Genomic DNA, 25,626 nt, shown 5'->3' with positions numbered 1-25,626 from the left:
CAAGATGTGCGGGCATAAAAGATGAAACAGAATTAGAGAGAAGGGCAAACCAATGACTGGCCCAGCTTGACACCTATGCCATGAGAGGGAGCCCACTCCGACACTCTTAATAATATTCTCCTATACATGCAGACAGGAGCCTAGCATAGCTATCATCTGAGAGGTTTCACCTAGCATTGATGGAAACAAATGCAGTGACCCACAGCCAAACGTTAAGTGGAACTTGGGGAATCCTATGGAAGAGAGTGAGGATGGATTGAAGATGCCCAGAGGGGTCATGGTCACATTGAGAAATACTACGGAATCAACTAACCTGGGCACATAGGTTTTCATATAGACTAAACTTTCAACCAGAAATCATGCACAAGACAAGCCTAGACCCTCTGCACATATGTAACAGTTGTGCAGCTGGGTCTTCATGTGGGACTCCTAAAACCGAAGCCAGGGCTGTCTCTGACTACATTGCCTGCCTTTGGAAGCCTTTCTGCTAACTGGGCTGCCTTTTCTAGTCTCGAGAGAAGAAGATGTGCCTAGTCTTACTGCAGCTTGATATGTCAAGGCTGGTTGATATCCAAGGGAGGCCTCCCCTTTTCTGTGGAGAAATGGAAGAATGTTAGAGAAGGTTGGAGGGAAGGGAGAAAGAGGGATTGGGAGCAAAGGATGGGGGGGGGGGCGCTGCAGTCAGAATTTAGGATAAATAAATAACTTAATCAATTCTTAAAATGATTTAAGAAAAGGATCCACAGAACCTACTTAGTTCAGCTCTTGTGCTCATGAGTGTATAACTGCCCACTAGAGCTTGAGCAACCTACCATGGGACACACTTTTAAAGAAAACTAACTCTTAATCGCCTGGTATTTGTCAACCTGCCAGGAGGGCCTCAGCTAGGGATGTGGCCTCTTGAACACCTGCTCTGTCCATATTGGAATGTGGATTGGTGTGATCTCATGCCAGTCTTGTGTCACAACCATAGCTTCTGTGAAATTATGAACACAAAGATCCTATTATTTTTATAATAGATAATTTCACTGTATTTCTCTTTGGCTCCTGCCTCTTCTGATCTTTCCTTCTCTCCTCCATGGTGTTCCCTGAGTTCTTGAGGGGAGTGTTTCATGGCTGGTACTATAAATCTGACCACGAACCCGTGCCAGGGAGGTCTTAGAGCATAGGGGAAAACACAGGACTATTGTTTGTTTAAAAGACAGAGTATCAAACTGTCTTCTAGACATTTGTCCTTATACCCATAGAATAGTGCAGCCTTGCCTCTCATTAGAGAAGCTCTTTTCTCACTTCTCTCTCAGAGAGCAGAGAACTGGGCGTGACCATTGAGGGTTCAGCCCTAAGTGGGACAACTCTATCCTAGCATCATTATTCCTAAAACAAGAGCATCCCCAACCAACTGAGGAGCATCGTAAGTGTGGATTTTGGCCTTGTGATCCTGTTACATTGGACCCTGAGATCATCTGAAGCATCACTTGAAGTCTACCACCTTGCTCAAAAGTAAGCAGTTAAGTTCAGGAGCTTCAGGGAATACCAAGATGCAGGAAAAAAAAAAGTCACACTCTACCTCTCCGTTTTCTCTACCTCTGCTTACAGCAGCAATCCTTTTGCTCAGACTTCCTGTTTCTGGCACTTGCCTTCTTCTGTGATGTTCATAGTTCCCTGTCTGTGGTTTAGCAGGCACAGAGCTGGTTTGGGTCTCCCTCTCTCTCATTCACTTGCACATACAAGCGTGCTTCTTCTCTATTCTTTCTCTCTCTCTCTCTCTCTCTCTCTCTCTCTCTCTCTCTCTCTCAGAATGATGGCTCTGGGTAGAGCTTTCGCTATAGTTTTCTGCTTAATTCAAGCTGTTTCTGGAGAAAGTGGAAATGCCCAGGATGGTGAGTCATTTCTAACTCCTTTTTTAAAGGATTTCAGATTACCTGTAGCATATATGATCAAGTTACACAGTTCTCTAACAGGGCAAGCAAGAATTTAGCACTAATTAGGTTGTTTTGTGGGTATTAATCACCAGGACAGAGGGAATGATGACAATACTGCAAATGGCTTGTAACTCTCAAGAACTGTCAAGAAGCATTGAGTTTCATTCAAATTCTGGCTCATAAATGTGGATGTATGCTGGTAATTTCAAAAAAGAAACCTCATATCAGTTCTTTGTTGGAGCTTTTTGGATGATCGCTTCCAAAACTGTATTAGACTGAAAAATCAAGCCATTGTTGTTTTGACTGTTTATGGAGTTCTAAAACCCTAGATACCCATGATAAATTAATGGCCAGAAACGAGAGGTTTGTGTATTCACCAAAACTGTATTTCTAGTGTCTAGAGTTTAGAAGTTACTCTATAATGTATTTCTTCAACATACTTTAGCTTTGGCAGATTCATGTTAGATTGCTGATGAATAATTCAGTAGTATGCTAAGGAAGGTGTCTTCTTTGAAATACACAGGGTTGCTTTTATATTCAGAGAATCCATTATATGGTCATCATAATTCTCCTCAGAATCCATAAAATACTTAGACCTTGACTTCTTAAAAATAGGCATTTTAATTACAGGACTGTACTCAAACGTCTCTGGCAGACACAGCAGCTACATGGAATGTGAATCTCCAATTTGTTTCTACAAATTAATTAAACTGTTTTCATACACACACACACACACACACACACACACACCATTAAAAGGGGAATGTGTGTGTGTGTGTCTTTGTGTATGTGCGTGTGTGTGTGTGTGTGTGTGTGTGTGTGTGTGCATCCTGCCTCTGGTTCCTGAGTGCTAGGATTAAAGGCAGACACCACCATGGCTGGCCTATATGTGCATTCCTAAACTGGGTGCAGTAGTACATCCCTGTAGTCCTGAAGCCTAAGAGGCTGAGACAGAAAAATCATCTTTGTTCCAGACCAGTTAAAGCTACATTGCATAAGCTTGTATCAAATACATCTGTATTTTCTTTATGCACAGTATCAATACACATCAGCCTAGCTCTGTAGTTTAGCTCTTCAGTCAAATGCCTTTAGTTGTGCATCCTAAGCTTAGATATTTGTGTGACTTTACTTTGTAATCAGCAAGGATGGAAAACCCTTGCATGTTCTTATGAAGAGAATCATCAGAGGAGTCACACTCTTCAGCATGACGGAGCATGAGTCACTTGGTGAGGGAGAGTCATTATCTCATGTTAAATGTGTGCAAATAGCTGGCAGGAAGCACGAGAACCATGCTGCTGTTTGGTACAATCCTTTGCCCCTATGCTTCCCTCTTGGCCATGCTATTTCTTACAAAAAAAAAAAAAAAGTAAAAATTCTTGCTGTTAAACAGGATTTTCACTTCACCTTTTTAAATTTTGAAATGTTTTTAGATTGATGATCATAACCACCCATATGCGTCACATAGGCATGTCACGATACCTCCCACTTTGTGCTGGCAGCAATCTACTAGTCAATTTTCTAGTAACTAAAGGATAGTCAAATCAAGCAAAGGGAACCGCAAAAGCCCTGACAGTTCAAGCTCTTCATCAAGTAATCACTGTCTTCTAAATGACACTGCCTTACTTAGAATATGTATTCCAAATGCTTTAAATTTCTATACCTAGAATTTTTACTTAATGCTTAGATGCTTCCTATTGAACACTGTGACCATTGTTCCACATAATGTCAAAACCACAGTAAGAATAAAAGCTTCCATTGATATACTACAATTTTTTTTCAAAAAAACTCCAAATGCTGCATGTATATTTGCATAATTATAATTCACATATTGCCTTTCATACTGATTTCTCCAAGACTCCTGGGAGAGCTCTCACCCTTACTGAGAACTTACTGTAATGTAAATGAAACCTCTGTGCAAATCCATCCAGTGGCTTCTATAATGTGTGTGTGCATATGAATATGGGCTTTGAGTGTCTGTGTATGCAGTAAGAGAGCCCAGCTACAAAGTTAGAACAGCAAAGATCAGTATGCATATCCACTCTCAGCTAAGAGCTCTTTAGCTCACAGCAGATAGAATATTCTCCCACAATGGCATGTGACTTTCCCCCACTGTGGGTTACAGAGCAATTGTGCCCCAGTAGCAACATCTGCTAAAGGGTCAATGGACAGGTCATTCAGAGACAACTGCTTTGATTGCGGAAAACATGGCGTGATCAGCTTTTTGCATATTGTGTGAGATAGCTTGAGACATACTTTGTCAGACTGGGTGGCTGAAGTGTATAGAGGTCCACTCTTCAGCTGGTGTCTGTCATCTGCTTAAAGTATGCTCTCTTTGTCTCCTGTCATAGGTGGAAATGTTAGGTAATAAAGATGAACCACAGGATACCTAAATCCAAACAGTAAGTCATATCTGTTACAGAGAGTTGGTTACAGGCACAAGCAAAGCACAAGACAGTATGAGAGCTGAGAGCTGTCATGTAGGGACAGGCAACAACTTCTACCATACATCAAGAAACTTGATGATGGGCCTAGTCGGCCATCACTGGAAAGAGAGGCCCATTGGACTTGCAAACTTTATAGGCCCCAGTACAGGGGAATACCAGGGCCAAAAAGGGGGAGTGGGTGGGCAGGGGAGTGGGGGTGGGTGGATATGGGGGACTTTTGGTATAGCATTGGAAATGTAAATGAGTTAAATACCTAATAAAAAATGGAAAAAAAAAAAAAAAAAAAAGAAACTTGATGATGTTCCAACTGTGAAATGCTAGGCTCTTGGAATGCCTAGGAAGTTAATTTCCCATAGCTGGGAACAGTCACCCCAGTCTATGTTTAGGTGAGCTCTGAGATCTGTTCTTTACTACTGTCACTTACCTGGTTGGCCTTTTATTAACCCATTTTAATTAATCTTTATTAAAACAGACCTTTGGGGTGTATTAGTTAAAGAGGATGCAATTGAAACTGCATATAGCTGCTAAGCCACCCATCTGAGGCCATGGTTAGTACATCCTGTTTCCATATGAGAACCAGAAAAGTATAATGTCTCTATTTTGGGTGAGATTAAATACCTAGAAGCTGTCAGAGGCTCTCTGCACTCCACCATCATGATATAAACCTTTGATAACTCTAGAAGATTTTCCTTGTCCTTATTGAAATGCATTTCCTGGAAGATTTTTCTGAATTTTTCTGCTAATATATATACACACATATATATAAAACACCATATATATGTAAAACCATATATATATAAAAGATAGATTTTTGTATACATGTATATGTGCACACTTTATGTATACATATGTATATATTTTATGTACATATACACACACAAATACCTATTTAATTATGGGCTCTACAAGTCAGCTTAGGAAATCAAATAACATCTTTGACAAATTGCAGTCACCAAAAATGGCTACACATACAAAAAATTTCCATTTCCCACTTGCTTCTAGAATATTACTGATATGTGTAGAATACAGTAGCTGAAACAATCTAACCATGTAGGCTAAAACCTTTCACCCTTGGAGTTTTCTGATCTATAGTTGCCTCAGTAGGTCACTTAAGATGCTCTCTGCCACAGAATGGAGTCATCAATATTACTGTTAAGTTACAATGTCCTTTTAGGAGACAATAAGCAATCCCATAAAAATGTGCACTTGGAACCAGAATCATTATTGTCACCTTTCATTTGAAAAGGAACTTGGAAAAGAACAAATGAAGACCAGCAGAGAAAACCAACATTAGATTAGGTGGCATACAAATGAAATACAAGATCCCTTATCTGAAATATGTCAACACTTCAGTGTAAAAAGATAATTTCAACATTTTAAAGTCTCACTGGGGATTTGTTCATTAACATTTAGCACCTTCTATATATGCGAGGCATTGCCTTCCCTGAACATGTAAGATAATTTGGCTGAAGTGGAGAATATAATCTCACATAAATACTTTCTAAATACAGTTTTAAAGTGTAGCAAAGGAGCTCCAATATAAACAAGGAAACGGGTTTGTCTATGCCCCTTATAATTTTCCAACATACTAGTCCAATGTAGAACTGTTTAAATATACCTGGAACTTGTTCCTCCACTATGATGATTTCTTTTTGTTAGAACACTTTGTAATCTGTATGTGCACATCGGGTTTGGCATATGTGTTTCAGGTATGTGTATTTGTGTGTGTGTGAGAGAGAGACAGAGACAGAGAGACAGAGGCAGAGGCAGAGACAGAAAGACAGAGAGAGCACATTGAAACTTTTTTTCTGTCCTTAGAATATCTTCCTTTAGATAAATTATATATAGGTATATAAATATATCGATATATATTCTCTCCTTCATGTCTGCCACTCAAGTGACATTTTATTAAGGGAATCAGATTTTCAGCTGATACAGTCATTTGCCTTTTCTCCTTAACAGCTGTGTTTTGTTCTTCTCAGGAGACCTAGAAGATGCAGACGCGGACGATCACTCCTTCTGGTGCCACAGCCAGTTGGAAGTGGATGGAAGTCAACATTTATTGACTTGTGCTTTTAATGACTCAGACATCAACACAGCTAATCTGGAATTTCAAATATGGTGAGGAAGATAGTTTCCATGGTGCTTAGGAATCCATCTCCTGTCTCTCTCTCTCGCTCTCTCTGTGTTCCTTCCGGGACTTGCAAAGGAAGGAGTGTCTGTCCTAAGTATCAAACTCTAAAATTTCCTAGGTTCTCAAAACTTTCTGAAATACTTTGTCCTTTGCCAGAAATTAAAGTGAGGCAACTCTCAATTCATTTTTTAGTTCTCAGAGGCATATACAAATGGTGGTTTGATCTTGGAAATTCTACATCCCTCCATATTCACAGCAATCTAAATAAACACTTCTTCTCCTAGAACACTCCCTTAAGGCAGTGCTCTATTTTAAAATTCCATTATGCAGCGTAATTACTTGCCTTCCAGTCCCAATGCCAATGCTTAATAACCTTTTGACTTGCAGCAAGTTATGTAACATGAATTCTTTAGTTTCTTCATTTAAAAAATAATTGAATGACTAGATCTCACAGGAAGGTTATGGTGATTAAACAATTAAACAATTAAATATATATAAAGAGCTCAAATCAACATCCAATATTTAATTAGTAATGGAGAAAAGATAATTCTGTGAATGTATGTATAAAAATCACCCACACTGTTGAAACAGTTGAATTCCAGACTATCTAGTCAATGGAAAATTTCCAGTAATCTATAGGACCAAGTTGATTCTTGTTTTCATATGGCCCTGGAGGAAATCAAAGTGCAAAGAAAGCTTTAGGTCTGAAGGTTGATAAAGAACTCAGGGAGTTGTATCTTCTTCCTCCCCCACCAGCCATCGCTTGTTGCCAAGGGTTATTATCTCTGGTGACTTGAAGAAAAAATACTCTAATATGAAATTCTGGCTTGTGGCTATTTCCAAATTCATATCAGATGACCTCATTTTTTGGTAAGTTTCCATATAAGGAAAGTATGTCGAGGTCTGCAGTAGTAAAAGAGGACTTCTGAAGTTCCATGAGCGCTAAGGAAATCCTTTGCCGCCTACAACCCAGATAAGCTGTAGATTCTCACTCTTCTGAATCTCTAGCAGTTTCCTGAAGCTATACACAAAGTTTTCCTGAAGTCACTGGAGGAACAACGTCTTGGAGTTGAATGTCACAGAATACCCTCAGTCTGTCTTTGTTATTGTATTTTTGTAGCACACTTTCTATGGAGAACAAGGACACAAATATCTAAGATCTAGAGATATGCCTGAGTCAGTAAATGTCTTGCTATGCAAGCTGGTGGACCTGAGCTGAGCTGAGCTGCCTAGAATCTATGTAAAAGCTCAGTGTTGTGTCTGCCACCCCACCCCCGAGTTGTGCTGCAGACAGGGGTTATGAGGATAGATGGATGTGTGAGCTTTACTAGCTAGTCACGCTAGTCCAGCCAATGAGTTCCAGGTTCATTGAGAGACACTGTTTCAGAAGCATAGTGTGAATGACAGAGGAAAACCCAAGACATTGGCCCACCCAATGTGTGTGAACACATGAACACCCACAAGCATATGTATGTGCTTACACATGTGCGCGCGCACACACACGCACACACACACACACACACACACACACACACACACACACACACAATGGACATACAAACATACCCCACAATCAAACCAAAACAAAAGACAGATGTTGAGAATCATTCCTACAACTTGATAAATAAGTTAATTAACTCATCTAAACAATGTTCTCAGTTCTTATGGAAAAAAAAAATACCCCTTCACACAGAGGTTTGACTCCGGGTTTTCCCACCCGGTTCTTAGTGAGCTGTGGTGAGCACTGTTGTTTCACTTGACCAAGCCACAGCTGACCTTTGTGTCCACTTTCGCTCACATATTCAATCATGTTCTTGCCCACTGTAACAAACTTCCCTTTAGTGTTTTCATTTTCTTTTACATATACTAGTCTCTCCAGAGCTTCTTCACATTGTTTTCCAGGTGGACAGATATTTGTTTAGAAAGCCTGATTTAATAGGTGTGTGTGTGTGTGTGTGTGTGTGTGTGTGTGTGTGTGTGTGTGTGTGCACGCCTGTACACACGTCTTAAGGTATACAATGTGGAAGAAAAGGTTGACATCAAATAGCTCAAAAAGATTTCTAAATCACTAACATTTCTGTGAGGCATGCACACTTTCAGTGGGACATGTATGAACCTTCTAGGTTGAGAAGATGTTAATGAAAGAGTTCCGAATTTGTGTGTTTCTTCTTCTAAAGGGTACTAGCTTTTGTAGAACATTTGTTGTCTCTTAATATAAATGTATGAAGTAGAAGTTGGGATTTGCTGAATTTGTTTATACAGGTGATTACTGGTAGATGCTAGGACCCTTCTCTCAGAATGTGGTAAATTTAACATCTGTCCTAGATCTGGACACCAAACTTTGGACAAGAAATGGACTGTTTGGTTTTTGTTTGTCCATTTGTTTGTTTGTTTGTTTGTTTTATTTTTCAGTGAACTGATCTTTGGGGAGGGACCAGGTCAACAAAGATCACAGATATGAATTACTAGTATACCAATGGACTAGTTCACAGTAGGAGATAAAATTATTATGAATATATGAATACTCATTATGGGCTCTGGTCCTGTAGGAATTAGTGGGGAAATAGTGAAGAGGGTGGAAAAGTCCAGCAGATTACACAATAGAATAATCCACAATTATCTAGGGGAAAGTCCTACCTTTTCTTCACTGAAATTCTAGTCAGTTTTCTGGTGCATTAGACAACAAAGCAGAAACTCTGAAAGAGGTACCTGGGATGGAATTCCAATACTAAAGCTAACTAGCCCAGTGACCAGGGAGATATTCAGACCAGCATCACAGCAACTGACTTACACTGGATTACATCTGGTTAATGCCTGGCATGTGGGAGGTACCTGTAAATGGCACTTGACTCCTTCAGTATGAACATTTCCACATAAAATAAATATAGGGGAAAAAGCAGGGGCAACTATCTGCTACTTTTACTACCACCAATTGGACAATCTCTCAGTGCAATTCACATAAAAATATTATTTATCATCATTCAAAAGTCAGATATGTCTTTTGGGGGGGAGCTCATTCAATTTCTATCACTTTCCACAAAAGCAGTCATACTCTGTTCCACGTTTTCTGGGCCCTGATATTACTGCCACATACTACCTACAACTTTGAATATCTCACTATTTTTCTCCATGACTGTCACCTTTACAGGCCAGCTGATGTTATACCCCTTAGCAGTGATATCTATCAAGTATTGTTAAGTATTCAGTCCTCTGGACAGTAAATTATACTATCTCTCTAAATTGTTCAGTATTTTCAAGCCATATCCTGTCTTTCAGGGCCATTTTTGTTGTTTTGTTTTGTTTGATTGATTGATTGATTGATTGATCGATCGATCGATTGATCGATGGATAGATTTTGTTATATTTTGTTTTTCTGCCATTTTTTCCCTTCAGTCTGAACATCTGTTTATATAGGTAAGACAAATGCATCTCTCATACTAAATTGTACAAGACTGGAGAAGAAAGAGAAAAATGGAATTAAAATTTAGGTTAAATGATCTTTAGCCATCACTCTCTACATTCAGAACCAGATTTGAAAATGTGACTTAGGGCCAGTGTCCCAAGTCATGGCATACAAGATCAGAATCATCAACTATATATGTATTACTTGAGTAATAACTGTGATCTTCCATTGTCACACATATTCTAGAACATCTCTAGTCAATATAAATATAATGCAGTCCATAAATCTATGAGCACATTGGTCATTTTAAATATTTTTAAATTATATTTTTAATAAATTTAGTGTTTGTGTTTGTGTATATGCATGTATATACACAAATGTGCATGCATTGATGCACACGTATGTACGTGTGTATGTGTGTGTGTGTGTGTGCAGAATACAGGTGTCACCAATTCTCTCTTTCCATTATAGGAGTTCTGTAGATTAATCCAGAGTCTTACCCACTGAGTTATCTGGCAAGCCTCATCTAGCAGCACATTTTTTTCAAAAAATATAACAAAATGAAGTTAATTATAACATGTGTTATTTAATTTGATACACTCAAAAATTATTTCAATATGTGCTCAATATAAATAGTATACTCAGATACTTTATGCTCTTTTTATAGAACATGTTCTAAGGGTACAGTACATATACATTTAGACCATATTGTAATTTGGACTAGCCATATTTCAAATGTTTTACAAATACATACAGGAGAAGGGCTATTGTGTTGGATAGTAGAGATTCAAACCATCACTAAGTCAGCCATCTCTAAGACAGTTAACCAAATAAATGTTTGTAACTGAACTACATACTCCCACTGGTGCTGATAATGAGTATCCTCCCACTGTGTAAGTAAAGTCAGTAACACAAGCGAAAGTTGGCCATTGTAGTCAGCTTGCTTTACTTTAGGTGCCAACGTGACATATAACTGAATAGTATACTCATTTACTTAAAAGATGTTTTAAATTTAAGTATTGGCATAAAGCCCACTAGCCTCTGTTCTCTCTACATTGCACAGGTACCTTGAGCTCAGAAATTGGTATTTCCCCCAATGTTCTCTGTCACTTCTGTTCTAACTCAGCAAATCCTGGCAGTATTTCTATTAAACGGTTGTTGGTGACAGACTTCTGAGCTTTTCATTCATCTCATATCTGTCCACTTGTATGTAGTTACTATGTTGCTTTTCAGTTTTTACTATTTTCTGAACGATACATTTCAGGGAGGACATTGCATTCAATCCACACACAGAGATTCTGAGGGTGTGGGCTTTTGAACAACTCTCTATCCTGTCAGTGGGAAGGGAAGGAGACGGGGGGGGGGGGGGGAATAGAGGGAGGATCTGCATGAGGGGTTACTAGGAGAGAGGGAGGCTGATATTGGGATGTAAGGTGAATAAATGAATTTAATAAATATAAAAAATTAAATTATATATGCCAAAAATAAACTTACAATTTCTTCCCTTATCTCTAGTTTTAATAATTGCATCTGGTTTTGACCCATGTCTAACTTTGCCAAAGCTATGACGATACCTTTGTCTTCCTGTACAAAGATAGGACAAGAGCTATCTAATAAGGATTGAAAATGTGTACCATATTCATTCAGTGATTTGCTACTCAGTAGTTATAAAGATGGGATATAAGAAAATAAGCATCATCTAGAATGTAACTCCTAGGCATGTGACCAAGCGGATGAAATCAAGTATGAAAGAATAGTAATGGTATTGCATTGCTGACAACCACTACCAGCTGGAAAAACTAAGATGTGGTAGAAGGGAGAATTCTGGTTCTTCCTTAGGAATCAGGTTAACTGTCACACGCTCAAAAGGCAACTGTTCAGTGTGAAAGAAAATTTTGTAATCTGGTTAGTTAATAAACAGTCACAACTTGGAAAATCTTTTAAAAAAAGAAAAAATAAATATCCTATAGGTAGAACTTGACTGATGTTTGCATGTCATACACATTTCTCAAAAACCATTGGAGATGGACATATTTTGCTACATGCAATTCCCTCCTTCACCTTTAAACCCTGCAGTGAACAAAGAAGAAAGTAGGCAAGGTTAAGTGAGTAATGGGGGAAAACTAAAGAAATAATGAAGTCATGCATTCTTGCTATAAAAATAAATGATACAGGATAAAAGGAAAAGTACTAGTTTATTCTCTTTTCACAAGTTTTAAGTTTAATGCCCTTCCTTTTGAAATGTGTCCTTGTGAACTTGTTGCCTGCATGCTCTTTTTTCTTCAAGCCCAGCTAAGTCATCCTGAAAAGAGGAAAAACTGGGATCAGTTAGAAGTAGACATCTTGACAGAATGCCTCTATTCAAGTTGCTTATACAAAATGAATTCTTCCTACTAATCAGATACATGTGAGTGTGTGAGAGTGTCTGTGCACATTTGTGTGTCTATCTGTGTGTCTGTATGTGTGAGAGTAAAAGACAGTAATTATGTACGTATCTGTCTCTCTGCCTCTGATGCCCATCCCCGTGTGTGTGTGTGTGTGTGTGTGTGTATGTGTGTGCACATGTGTGTGCATGTATGAGCACATGTGTGATAAGTCTTGGGAACGGGTTTGGTGATTTCTTTGGTGAATTGCGTGAATGTGCTTCTTTTGGTATATGTTCAAGACTTGGTTACTATAAAAATTGAAAATATTATCTTTTACATTATTTTCCTATTTTTATAGGTTAACCTTTAGATTTTAGATATATATAAAATTGTGTAGAATTAAGGATAATATTAATACACTATGGTATTCAGAGTCACCTGTGTTCATTCTATTTTTTCAGTGATGTTTTGGTTTTTCTGTATTTTCAAAATATTGATAAAGTTTTGATTAGTATATAAATCTGTTAGGGGAAAAGCTCTAATTTATCAATAACAAATTTGCTAGCACATGAACATAGCTCCCATTTATGTAAATTTCTTCAAATACCTCTTTGAAATGTTTTGTAATTTCCAGTACAAAGGCCTTGAATATCCTTTATAAATTTCAGTTCTAAGTATTTTTATCCTCTACTACTATCACAAAGGAATTATTATTTTTAAAGTTCATTTTCTAATTTTGTGATGCTATCCATAGAAATACAGCTAGGGGTTTTCTGGTAGCTTTGATGAATTCAATTATTTCCTATAATTATGTTGGCAGTCTTTATAAATGTCTATGTAAACAGATAGGGTTTTTTTTCTGGAAATAAATGTGCTTTCTACTTTTCAACTATGCTTATACTTGCATTTGCTTCTCTTCTCTTCTGAATTGAGGAGAACCTCAGTGTGCTGCAGTATATGAGTGTACAAAGAGAACTGTCTCCCTTGCCCTGATCTTTACGTTATGATTTATATTAAATTTTTATAATTGCATTTGAATAAGTGTCTTTATTCTGTTTCTTGTTGTTTGGGGGAGTTTTAATCATGAAATAATATGTGATTCTATCAAAAATTCTATTTCTATGAAAGATGAGTAACTTTCTAGTGTTTTATTCTGTTAATGTAAATTATGCCAATAGATGATTGAATGTTGAGCCAGCTTTGTTTTCTTGGTACTCACCACACCTGACATAATACAGTATGATTATTTTGAAGACCATAATAATACATTTTTTGAAATTATTACTCTTTAATCTTTTTTATAGTCCAGTCATTATCCCCCCCTCCGGTCCACCCTCTGACAGTTCCTCATCCCATTCCTCCCCAGACCTCCCCATTCCTTGGGGCCTCAAGTTTCTTCAGGGTTGGGTCAGACCAGGCCGTTCTCTGTTTATATACACATTTTTAAGACACTGTTTTATGTCTTATGCTGGCTCAGACTTACTAAGTGGATGAGGATGACCTCAAACTTCTAGTGTTCTTCCCTCCATATTTTGATCATTGTGATTACAGGTATATTCTGCCATACCAGATTTATGTAGGGCTTTGAGGAAACTAGGTAAGTATTCTACAAGGGAGTCATATCCCCAGTCCTATGCATACAGTCTTGAGGGATGGTTTTCTTTCCAGCATTTTGTAGGTTTGGGTACCAATTTTAAACTGGCTTCACAGAATAATACAGATCATCTCTATTTGGGGAAGAAATTCAATGATGCTGGTACTGTATCTTTCTTAACCATTTGGTAGAACTCAGCATCCTGAAGTCCTCAAGCATGTAGAATTAACTGTGAGGGAAGATGTTAATATCCATGTGACTTATATTGTGACTTAGATAGTTTCTATGAGGTTAAGTTTTAAGAATGTTTTCACTTTAAAAAATTTACATTCACTCTCACAAATTGACGTATTTCCTATAGTTTTAATATCTATATGATATACAATTGTGTCTCCTCTGACATTTCAAGTATTGTTAACTTATAATTTTATACCCATAGTGTCATAGAAGTTCTATGTAAGCTGTGCTGGACTCAAACCCACAGCAATCCTTATACTTAGACTCTCAAATGTTAAGGTTATACTCATGGTCCACCACACAGAACTTTGCTTCCTTTTCTTGACCTATTGTGTTCAGTTTCATTAGCCAAAGTCCGTATGACCCTAGGCATGGTAATACATGCTTTCAGCACTATGTTGGATCTCTGTGAGTTCAGGGCCAGTCTGGTCTACGTGATGAATTTGAGGGTATATATAAAGAATTCTGTCTCAAACAACAAAACACAACACAAAGGCTCTATGGAAACACCTTGATTTATTTATTAAATATATGTAGTTGCATATATACCTCTTCAACCAATTTAGCATTTCCGTTCATCTTATTTGAAGGGATACTATCAACATTTCTCACAGTTATCATACTTTTCATTTGTTCCCAAGAGACGTTGATTACATTTTTACCTAAACAAAGTATTTGCTTCTGATCAATTCTAAAACTACATAGATCTTGCTCTTAATTTCCACAAGCATGCTTTCACCACTTCAGACTTATTTGCACATAATAATTGTGATAGAACAGAAAACTGTGTTATTTTAATTCACTCTCGTTTTCCTCCTCACCATTAACTTGCTGACTTATGTACCTGTAGACACTAAAATTGAATTCATACAACTAAAGGCACAATGTTATTTTAATTGTATACAGAAAATCCTACCTAAATGAAGACATAACTTTTTGTTTCTACAGTGGGGCTCTTTTACGAGTGAAATGCCTAACTCTTAACAAGCTGCAAGATATATATTTTATAAAGACATCAGAATTCTTACTGATTGGTAGCAGCAATATATGTGTGAAGCTTGGACAAAAGAATTTAACTTGCAAAAATATGGCTATAAACACAATAGGTAAGAAGTTGTATATGATGGTGTGGTCTCTATGGTTTGGATAGCTGCATAAACGTGTCTTTGCTTTCAGAATGATAAAAATATGCAAGTCATAAAAACACTTTGTAATAAACATGAGCAACTATTTTTGCTCATTTTTAAGAAATGAAAATCTGATGTTGGAATCATGAGTTCCTTCTGTGAGAAAATATGCTGAGACTATTCCAACTCAGCTATGAAAGAGTGTCTGACATCGGTATGAGGAATATTGCTAAAGCAGGCCATCTACCTCAGACTCACATGTGCTTTCTTTTTGTCATTCATTCTTCTGAAGGTCTTGAAGTCTTTTCTCCATATTCACATCATATTCCAAATGTGTATAGCTCATTAACAAATCATTTAAAAATATGCTTTCCATGTTTTTCAAAGTTCTACAAGTGAAAGAAAACTTATGGGTGGGAGATAAATGGATGGATATTTAAGTAAATGATAAATAGATTATATGTAGGTAGATAAATCAATGGATGATAGATAGATAGATAGATAGATAGATAGATAGATAGATAGATAGATACATAGATACATAGATACATAGATACATAGATACATAGATGGGAGACAGATTAACTTTAAGAACTGATTCATATGATTGAAACAGTGGTATGTTTAAAATCTTTAGGATAAGCTAGGGGGTATAAATGCAGGTTAAGTGTGAATGTTTCAGAACTGAGTCCAAGTTCTTAATGAAAGAATGTATTGCATTCTTGAATCATACCTGTTTCTAATAGGAATTTCTACCTTTAAACTAAAGGTCTTTTACTGATCAGATAATGCCTACTGATTATGGAAGGTGTCACCCCAAATCTACTCACATACATTTTAATCGTATCTTATCATATCTTTTTTTTTTTTTGTTTTTGTTTTTGTTTTTCGAGACAGGGTTTCTCTGTGTAGCCCTGGCTGTCCTGGAACTTACTTTGTAGACCAGGCTGGCCTCAAACTCAGAAATTTGCCTGCCTCTGCCTCCCGAATGCTGGAATTAAAGGCGTGTGCCACCAAGTCCAGCTTAATCGTATCTTTAAAATATCATTTGATTATTGTTCAACTTTTTAAAAGTAAATACTATAGCATAGCCATTATGACCTATAATATAATTATATTTCCAATGAGATTAAGTGAGGAATGAAACAGCATAATTGATTTGACCTAGAATACACATAATTATATTCTGTTAAACATAAGTAGTAAAAGCAGTTATATTTTAGGTTAAATTATAATTTGAATTAATGCAATGACATGTTAACTATTTGTATTTTTCTGCCTTTGGGAATTTACAAGTGAAGTTTATATGAGAAAGCATTAAGAATAATCACATAAATGCAAGTTTGCTGATTTTACAGGCTATAAAGTCCCTCCCTTATCAATGTCTCTTTCACTACTCTAAAAGAAAAGACAACAGAGCTATTCTCACTGAATATGAGATACAGTGAGAAAGTTACTTCATTTGTTTAATGATTATGGTAAAGAAAAAATAGAAGTTCCATGTCTAAACAATATCTTAGGGAAAGAGCAGAAGTCACAGAAATGAAATATTCAACAAATGGCTTTACATGTTGACCACATAATATCAGCATGAGCTAGGCTGTCATGAAAGGCAGATGAGGTAAGGATTCCAATGTACAAGATCTCTGGGTTTTGAGCATAAACACGGTGGTGTTTACTCATTTGGAGTAATTATGGATCAGTGCCGAATGTGTGCACTACACAAAGGTACCATATTTAAATGTTCATCGTTCATAGTGCAGAGGTTTATTTCTTGGAGAGTGAGCAGAGAGGGTACCAGTTCTTGATCCTCTAAGAAAACACTGCAACATTGGGAGAACATCTGTTCTCTTGCTTACATTAGGCCATCTAAGCACACAAACTTCTGTAATCATGGGAACACATAGAGCACACCCACAGGATCTGGAGATAGCCACCCCATCCATAGGCCCAGCTATACCAAAATACCTAGTGCTCATGGAGGACCATGTAGCATCTTCCACATCAGACCTTAAGACTACCCTCTTATGTGAGGGGCAATGAGGGGAACACAGATCCCTGTGAAAATATGGTGTGGGTCCCTCAGGGGTCCTAGAAAGTACCTGCACTCCTGAGCAAGTGGGATTAAAATAAGAAGAATACTTCTCATAGGATTATGTCCTCCTAGTTCTTCAGGAGACATCTCATTCACTGAATTATCCTTTCCACAAATTTAAACTAAATGTTCCTGATTAATACCTAGAACCAGAATCCTAGTCACCTGCAACTTTCTCTCCCACTTCCATTTCTTCAGGGACCCCTAGCCTATAAGGCTGGAGGCCTACTTTCCTGCCTTCCTGATTTGTTTTAGGCACATTGATAAAACTGTCTGGGACCAAAGCTGGATATTACAGCCTGGTACAGATGTTTTCTTAGAGAATAAATACTTTTCTCTGGGTTTGGGCTGAATGATGTGACAGTTTTCTCCATCCAGGAATGTATCTTCCAGGACAAAATGCTTCTAAACACAACTCTGTGAGACAGGCAGAGGCCTAGGACACAAATTGGTTTATTTAACTAAAAGTGACAAAGGAGGACGTCTGGAGGCCACTCTGGAATTTGTTAGTCAGGGCTACCATGAAGACTCTACACTCATTTGTATCTGAGGTGAGGTGCAGAGGTCCCAGATATATATATATCCTTGCAATTCTTTACTTAGGAGCCCATTAGTAACACATCCCCTGGTATTCCGATGTATATAAGTGATGATATTTATTTTATGACTATTTAGGACTTCCTCCACATGGTGACCCAACCTTCTTTCCCATAGGACTTTAGTATATACAAAGATACCAAGATAAGGATTATACATGGGAGGATTTGGTGCCAAGACTGGAACTGGTACCTTTCTATCTACTCACAACAGAAGGCTACTCCAGCCACAGGAAGGGTCTGACAATGGTGTCTGGATGAGAATCAAGGAGAAAGATTTGGCTTTGTTAATGACCAGCTCCGAAGATAGAAAGCTCTAGGGGGATGGGTTTCAGAGAAGAAGGACTTTAAAACGTGTAGTTATCAGCAATTAATGAAAAGGGGTTATGAATTTGATGAAAGAGAACAAGGAGGCTATCTAGGAAGATTTGAAGGGAGGCCAGGAAAGGGGGAAATGACATAATTACATAATTTTTAAATGCACTTATGTCCTTTTTAACCCCATACACAGACTTCATTTCATTTCTTTCTTCCTTTCTTTTTCTTTTCTTTCTTTCTTTTTTTATTTCTTTTTTGACAGTTAAAGCCGAGGCTCCCTCTGACCTGAAAGTCGTTTATCGCAAAGAAGCAAATGATTTTTTGGTGACATTTAATGCACCTCACTTGAAAAAGAAATATTTAAAAAAAGTAAAGCATGATGTGGCCTACCGCCCAGCAAGGGGTGAAAGCAACTGGACGGTAATGTAAATCAATCACGTTCACAAAATAAGTATCATCTTGTTCTGTTCTCAGAACTTAGCCTTCACTTAGAGAGGTCCCCTGGGTCCTACACCCTCAGGACCCCAAATCTCCTGCATCTTTCTTGGCTCCTCTTCATTAAATTTGCTTTAGTTTATCTTTATGGTTTGAACTTAGATAAGAATGTATGCTCAGATAAACCTGATCCTTGCTCTGCAAAGCCTCCAGTGTATGGGATAATCAGGAAGAAAAGTGGTTCTGCGTAGCATAACCAAGAAGTAGCCATGATTTTTCCCTAGGACTTTTGGGGACAACAGGAGGTCAGCAGAAGAAATCGTGGAAGGTTTTTCTGTCACTGTTTTTTACGTTAATGTCTAAGCATTCAGTTGCAGAAGGAACGGTTAGCTTTTCTGCTCTGCGTTTTCTGGAGGTTAAGTGAACTCCCTCATGGTCTGCTGAGGTTAAGATGATCTTGCTGGTCTTACCATCTCTTTGGGAGAGAAACAGAGGATCCTGGGCACTTGGGATTCTCTTAGTCTGCCAGATCAATCTCAGCCCTCCCTGTTTCAAATAGATAAATAGAAGATGGCTTCTCTTTCTGAAGAACAAAAGAATGCTCACATATGCCCGATGCCCCCTTTACTCAGCCTGGGTCATCGTTCTTACTTTGCAGTGTGCTGAGGCATGCTACTTACAGATGTGCATTTCCATCCAAGCCATCTGCTGTCTTTCTCTACCTACTCCACAGCCACACACAAACTGGATGGCCTTCATCCTACCTTCTCCCATCCATTGTCTGACTATGCCACCAGTGGAAAAGCAACATTAGAAGAAGAAAGAAGGGTTATGAATAGATGGTTCTAAGATAATCAGCTTACTGTCTGTTAAAAAAAGTAAATAAAAATGTCTAGACTCTACTGGAGGCTGATTTATGTCAATATACACAAATACAATTGTAAGTCAAATAAAAATTAGTATTAAACTACCACAGAACTGCTAACAAATTGTCTGTCTATGTAAAATCATTAGTTCATCATTAAGATAGAGACAAACATTCCAACAGGTGAATGAGCCAAAAACTTAGAAAACTGTCATAACTATAAAACATATAAATTCAGTTAACATAGTCAAATAGATATAAATAACAATGGGATACTAATTTTGTCTATAAGATTAATATAATATCTTTTTCTTAGAAACAATAGTGTTGGAAAAATCATGACTTTATGATTATGTGTGGTGTCAAATGGCATCTTTCTGGAAGGACATGACTAGTGTTCACTGCCTACCCTTTGTTTCCCTGTGGTGCATGGAAAGAGATAGAAAGAAAAAGGAGATGCTGGAACAGAGGAGATAGCTGTGAACCTAGGAGGGGGTGAAACCCACCAAAGTGAGAAACTAATTCAGCTGAGTACAAACCCGTCTAATCAGTGTTCTCTGACCTCACCTGGTATCATTTAGAGCCTGCCCCCGATTCGGCTGCTGAACCTCTATAGAGCTCAACTCCTTCATTTAAGACATGAAAGAACTTCCAGAGGCTACCAACATGACTGAAAGCCAACATGTCCTTTTACTTCTAATAACATAACTTCTTTTTCACCCTAGCATGTATCTTTATTCCACACAAGAACAACAATCCCACAGAGAAAACTACGACCAAAAGCAATGTATGAAATCAAAGTCCGATCCATTCCCCATAACGATTACTTCAAAGGCTTCTGGAGCGAGTGGAGTCCAAGTTCTACCTTCGAAACTCCAGAACCCAAGAATCAAGGTTGGCAAAGACTGTCCAAGCCCTGTACCTTCCACAAGACTTCATATTCTGAAGTGTAGCAGAGAGAGGGGGAAGAAATCAGTGTAAATAACCCACAGGTCAGGAGCCCTCTTCTACTTTCTTTGAAGAATTTTTCTGCCTGCCACCTTTGCCATTTTTCTGGGAGGAGAGCAGTGGCAGCTGAGCCATAGTGCCTGATAATGGATAAAGATTGTCCTGATGTCACTGTCTCAGATGCTCAGGAATCTACTAATGAATCTGCATGAATTTCTTACACACTACTCTTTCCACCTTTGTCAGGGGTCATGGCTGATCTCTCTGTGATCCCTCTAGGTAATAAATATCTTTACTACTAGAAAGGAAGTGGGTCAGTTTGGCTATCCATTACATCTCTTTTCCCAGAACAATGAAGATGCTATGGGAAATACTAACACCCAGAGAAGCCAGAGAGCATGCTTCAGGACAGTACCCAAAGCAACTTACCTAAATCTTCTATTTGAGGGGAATGGAGGTTTTCCCTGCTGTACCTGTGCCCTACTTTCATTCTGGAATTTTCTGCAGCTTCGGGGTGAACATTTATCTCTTTTTCTCTTATTTAGACTTTTTCCCCCTTGGATATGGGTGGTTGGATAAAGGTTTCTGGGCCATCATGAAAGGTCATCTTTACATTTCAAGTAGCTGATGTTCTTCCCACTGTCACCGAGATCAGCTCAACTCTTTCTCTCTATCAAAGAACTGTTTCTAAGAAACAATAAGTGAGACATGTTATTAAGTAAAATCAAACTACCCTAAATATATACCCACACTTTATGCTTACTGAATGCTAACCGTGATCTCTCCTTATATTCCAGGAGGATGGGATCCTGTCTTGCCAAGTGTCACCATTCTGAGTTTGTTCTCTGTGTTTTTGTTGGTCATCTTAGCCCATGTGCTATGGAAAAAAAGGTGATTTTCTTTAGTAAACAAGAGGGTTATTTGTGGAGCCCCAGAAAAGCAGGACTCAGGTACCATCTAGAAAAGTTTAAAATAACAGACTTGACATTTCAAGAATTATAGTAGCAAATATATGCCCTCCTATTTTTAGATCCCAGTCAATTTACCATAGTTGATTTCAGAAGAGGCAAAAATATACAAACTAGACATAAGACAAACAATATTGCACAAATATTAATAGTGTGTGTGTGTCTGTACACATGTGCATCTGTGCATTGCATGTGTTTGTGTATCTGTGTCTGTGTATATACACATGTGTGTGTGTGTGTGTGCGTGCGTGTGTGTATATGTGTGTGTGTGTGTGTGTATGTGTGTATGTGTGCTGGGTCTGTCTGTTTGTTTATCTGTACATATATGGTTGTGTTCATGTGTGTATACATGCAAATGTGTGCTGGCCTACAGGCAGCCAAACTCAACACATATTATTTTATTCAATTATCTTCCACCTTGTCTCTTGATGCAGGGTCTTCCACTAAACATGAACCTTACCACCCCTGTCAGATTAATTGGTCAGTAAACTCTGAGTATCTGTCTGCCTCCACCACTCCACATATCATAGAGTTACAGATACATGTTATCATACATTGCTATCCAAACTCAGTTCTTCAAAATTGTATGACAAGAGGTTTATTTATTGGATTATTTCCCTAGGCCATGACGCCCCCCCCCAAAAAAAGAATTCTTTAAGAAGTGTTTTCCAAATATTTTTTCCACAGCCTCCTAAAGGACTTAGAGGTGATTACCCATGCTAACATGGAGTCTATTTGATCTCATGACTTTCTGCACACAAATTCACATGATTTTTGTATTTTGCTCTGTGGTAGAACCATGCCCTGTGAATTACTCAGTGTTCTAGGAAGTTGCCCTCGGCAATTTTGTATTCCTAGGACCAAAAGTGCTCTAATTTGAAAAACGCTACCATAAAATAATTTTCTTGAATAGCTTAGAACGTATTCCCAATTTCCACTGGAATTAAAGTAAAACCTTTACTTCCAGTAAAGACAGTGGATAAGATGACAATACCAACAGTGAGCATAAAAGACCAGGTCTCATTGTAGCTCCATATAAACACCAATACTGCCTCCCTGCAAACCTCACTCTTCGCTTTAGGGTACTTTGCAACATAATTACATTGTCTCATTCACAATAGATCGTTAGCAAGGAGCTCTGTTCTATCCACTCCTTAAACCAAGAGCATGATACTGTCAGAGAAAATAAGGTGTTTGTCCAGTAACAGAAATGTTTTCACAATCTACCTCAAATAAGGTGAAAGAGTTGTTTGTGTGCCTTCTCCTTCTGCCGTTTGTTTCAAGTATGAATGTTCTCTGGTTTTAGGATTAAACCTGTCGTATGGCCTAGTCTCCCCGATCATAAGAAAACTCTGGAACAACTATGTAAGAAGCCAAAAACGGTAATTGCTTGAGGTGGGGAAAGAAACACCATAATGTTGAAATCTTAGTCTAAGAATGATTAAGACTGACACTCAACTTACGGTCTTTTATATATCACATAAATGAAAGTCCTTTTAAGACTCTGAAGAATAAAGCCAAGATATGCCACAGGGCAGGGGGTTGGGGAAAAATCAATATTTACTTCAAAGTTGGAGTATCACAGCTCAGTCAGAAGTGAAGCCAACTGTCATTTTTTCACATCGTGTGTCAATTTTACAAGAAAGTTTCGTAAACGTTTTAGTTTCCTGAATCAAATGTATAGCAGCGCCTCTTTGCCACGCCTCTAACGCTTCTGCCTTTCTCTGCAGAGTCTGAATGTGAGTTTCAATCCCGAAAGTTTCCTGGACTGCCAGATTCATGAGGTGAAAGGCGTTGAAGCCAGGGACGAGGTGGAAAGTTTTCTGCCCAATGATCTTCCTGCACAGCCAGAGGAGTTGGAGACACAGGGACACAGAGCCGCTGTACACAGTGCAAACCGCTCGCCTGAGACTTCAGTCAGCCCACCAGAAACAGTTAGAAGAGAGTCACCCTTAAGATGCCTGGCTAGAAATCTGAGTACCTGCAATGCCCCTCCACTCCTTTCCTCTAGGTCCCCTGACTACAGAGATGGTGACAGAAATAGGCCTCCTGTGTATCAAGACTTGCTGCCAAACTCTGGAAACACAAATGTCCCTGTCCCTGTCCCTCAACCATTGCCTTTCCAGTCGGGAATCCTGATACCAGTTTCTCAGAGACAGCCCATCTCCACTTCCTCAGTACTGAATCAAGAAGAAGCGTATGTCACCATGTCTAGTTTTTACCAAAACAAATGAATTATAAGAAAACCCTTCCATCGACAACCAAATGATCACTGAGATGGAAAGTCTGGAATGCTTGCTCTCCCCCGTAGCTCACAGAAGAGAAAGTCAACGTGACCTTGCTACACATCTTCAGCATTCTAAGAAATCATTTTGCTCTTCTAGCTCAGAAGCATTTGCACAAAGCAGGAAGAATCTGTTTTCCCTGTTGTTGGATTAGTCATAAGAGTCCATATGACCCAATTAAAATTGCAAAACTCAGTTAAGTGAAGAAAGAAAGATAGACAAAAGAAGATAGAAGGATGTGGTGAATGCAGGAAGAAGAAAATGAAAGATGTGAGTGGTGGGTCTATCATTCAAATTGACTATTTATCCAGCACTATACCACTCTTCTCATTTCTTCCTCACAATAATATTACAATGTGGGCTTATCCATTATAACTTTTATTTTCTTTGTCATAGATGCTGAAGTTGAAAGTAGAGATTTTAAGTGATATCCAAATTTTTCTTTCAGCTACAGATGAGGCACACATTCCAACTTCAACCCTCTCTTGCCATGAACCTGTCCTATTGTTGAGTGTCAAACATCACCACTAAGTGGATGGTTATGTAGTCCATTATCCAAACTGAGTCGTTTTGGAAAGAAAAAGTTAGACATAATTAACAGTAAGCATAAACTGTATATGTCTAAGAGAGATGTGGATGGATGGTCATTTTACTTAAAGTGGCTATAGGGATGAACATGAAGGACAAAGTACATTTATGGGTGTGGCATACCATGACCATGTGTCAAAGGAAGTGGGAAAAAGAAAAAAAAAGCACCAAGATCATTTGATTTTGTTTTGTTGTTTTGTTTGAAAACAAACTCAAGAAGCAATGAGTTAGAAGCCGAGAAGTTCCAGAGTCAGTTATCAAGACCATGATTTTCCTGCTGCTATTATCCATTGGCTTCTCTGTGACATTGTAGGAGGAACTATGGCCAATCTACAGGAGTTCAACATTTAACAGTGAATGGAGTCCTCCTATGTGAGTCCTCCTATGTGTGGAGACACCATTAAGAACTACCCCAAGTTCTACATCTCTGGATATTGCCTGAACTACAGAAAAAGGGGGCTGCGCACACCACAATGAGTGCCCTACCTGAAACTATGCTCACAGAAACACAAAGAAGATGGGTAAGTTATTCAAATTCAAATGTTGATTTATGACTGCAAGTCACAATTTTGAATCCCTGCTGTGTATAACCAATCTCCTGAAGAAAACAACAAATAACTGAAAGATACTGTGGTTGGGTGCCTTAGCATTAAAATTCTGTTTAAGTGTTGACATTGTTTATTTGGATTGGAGTGTCTGTCCGGTCATGTATTGTATCCATGCATTATATTCAGATAACCACAACAGCTGCTAATGCTTGATTATATTCTCAGGGACTGCATGCAATGTAACATTACTGGTTGGTTCTGCCAATTTTCCTCTTGGTATTTATAAAGGAAAACCAAAACTCTTGGTCAGAGACAATATGCAAAACAGAGATGTCAAGTACTATGTCCAAATACTGTGAAATATAATGAGAAATAGGTAACAAATTTATCAATCAACTATGTTTGGATCCAGGGAATCTCAAGTTATTCAATTCATTCTCTGTAAGCCTTTGTCTCTCTCTTCATCCAGACTTTTGCCTTCAAATACAAGCATGCGCTATTTTCTGGAATTGATACAGCACTGTTCATTTTGTGTGTGTGTGTGTGTATGTGTGTGTGTGTGTGTGTGTGTGTGTGTGTGTGTGTGTATGTGAGAGAGAGAGAGAGAGAGAGAGAGAGAGAGAGAGAGAGAGAGAGAGCTCAGCAGTTTTTCTCTGGTGTTCTTTAATACATCCACCATTCACTACAGTGAAGATCTCTGGGTTGACTGTACACTTTTTAAAATGAATTAGTAGTATTCTCTAATGATGTTAC

At 38.2% G+C, this 25,626-nt stretch overlaps 1 protein-coding gene across 3 annotated transcripts; it reads left to right on the top strand.

Annotated features, from left to right (window-relative positions):
• The first annotated feature begins 1,599 nt into the window (after positions 1 to 1,599).
• On the top strand, positions 1,600 to 25,382 carry Il7r (interleukin 7 receptor). Of its 3 annotated transcripts, none has more exons than XR_003951356.1 (8): positions 1,600 to 1,880; positions 6,349 to 6,487; positions 15,049 to 15,206; positions 18,499 to 18,656; positions 20,262 to 20,528; positions 21,282 to 21,375; positions 22,759 to 22,834; positions 23,183 to 23,961. XR_003951356.1 is itself a non-coding variant. In NM_001355680.1 (8 exons), coding segments are annotated over exons 1-8 (861 nt in total). In that variant the 5' UTR covers positions 1,665 to 1,798; the 3' UTR covers positions 23,185 to 25,382. The 3 variants fall into 3 exon arrangements, 2 of the variants coding, with proteins under 2 accessions (NP_001342609.1, NP_032398.3); NM_001355680.1 differs by having other exon boundaries at positions 1,665 to 1,880; positions 20,262 to 20,430; positions 22,759 to 22,817; positions 23,183 to 25,382; NM_008372.4 differs by having other exon boundaries at positions 1,665 to 1,880; positions 20,262 to 20,430; positions 23,183 to 25,382.
• The last annotated feature ends 244 nt before the right edge of the window (positions 25,383 to 25,626 follow it).

The sequence above is a fragment of the Mus musculus genome, chromosome 15 (genome assembly GCF_000001635.26).
Source record: "Mus musculus strain C57BL/6J chromosome 15, GRCm38.p6 C57BL/6J".
Taxonomy (NCBI): domain Eukaryota; kingdom Metazoa; phylum Chordata; class Mammalia; order Rodentia; family Muridae; genus Mus; species Mus musculus.
The sequence above is the reverse complement of the archived record's forward strand: the minus strand, read 5'-3'. Positions and strand labels throughout refer to the sequence as shown.

Bases quoted from the DNA above. Each gene is read 5' to 3' on its own strand.
- Il7r (NM_008372.4), top strand. From the start codon at position 1,799: ATGATGGCTCTGGGTAGAGCTTTCGCTATAGTTTTCTGCTTAATTCAA. The intron at 6,488-15,048 runs GTGAGGAAGATA...TTGTTTCTACAG, and splicing joins AATCTGGAATTTCAAATATG to TGGGGCTCTTTTACGAGTGA. The intron at 18,657-20,261 runs GTAATGTAAATC...TTTTCACCCTAG, and splicing joins GGGGTGAAAGCAACTGGACG to CATGTATCTTTATTCCACAC.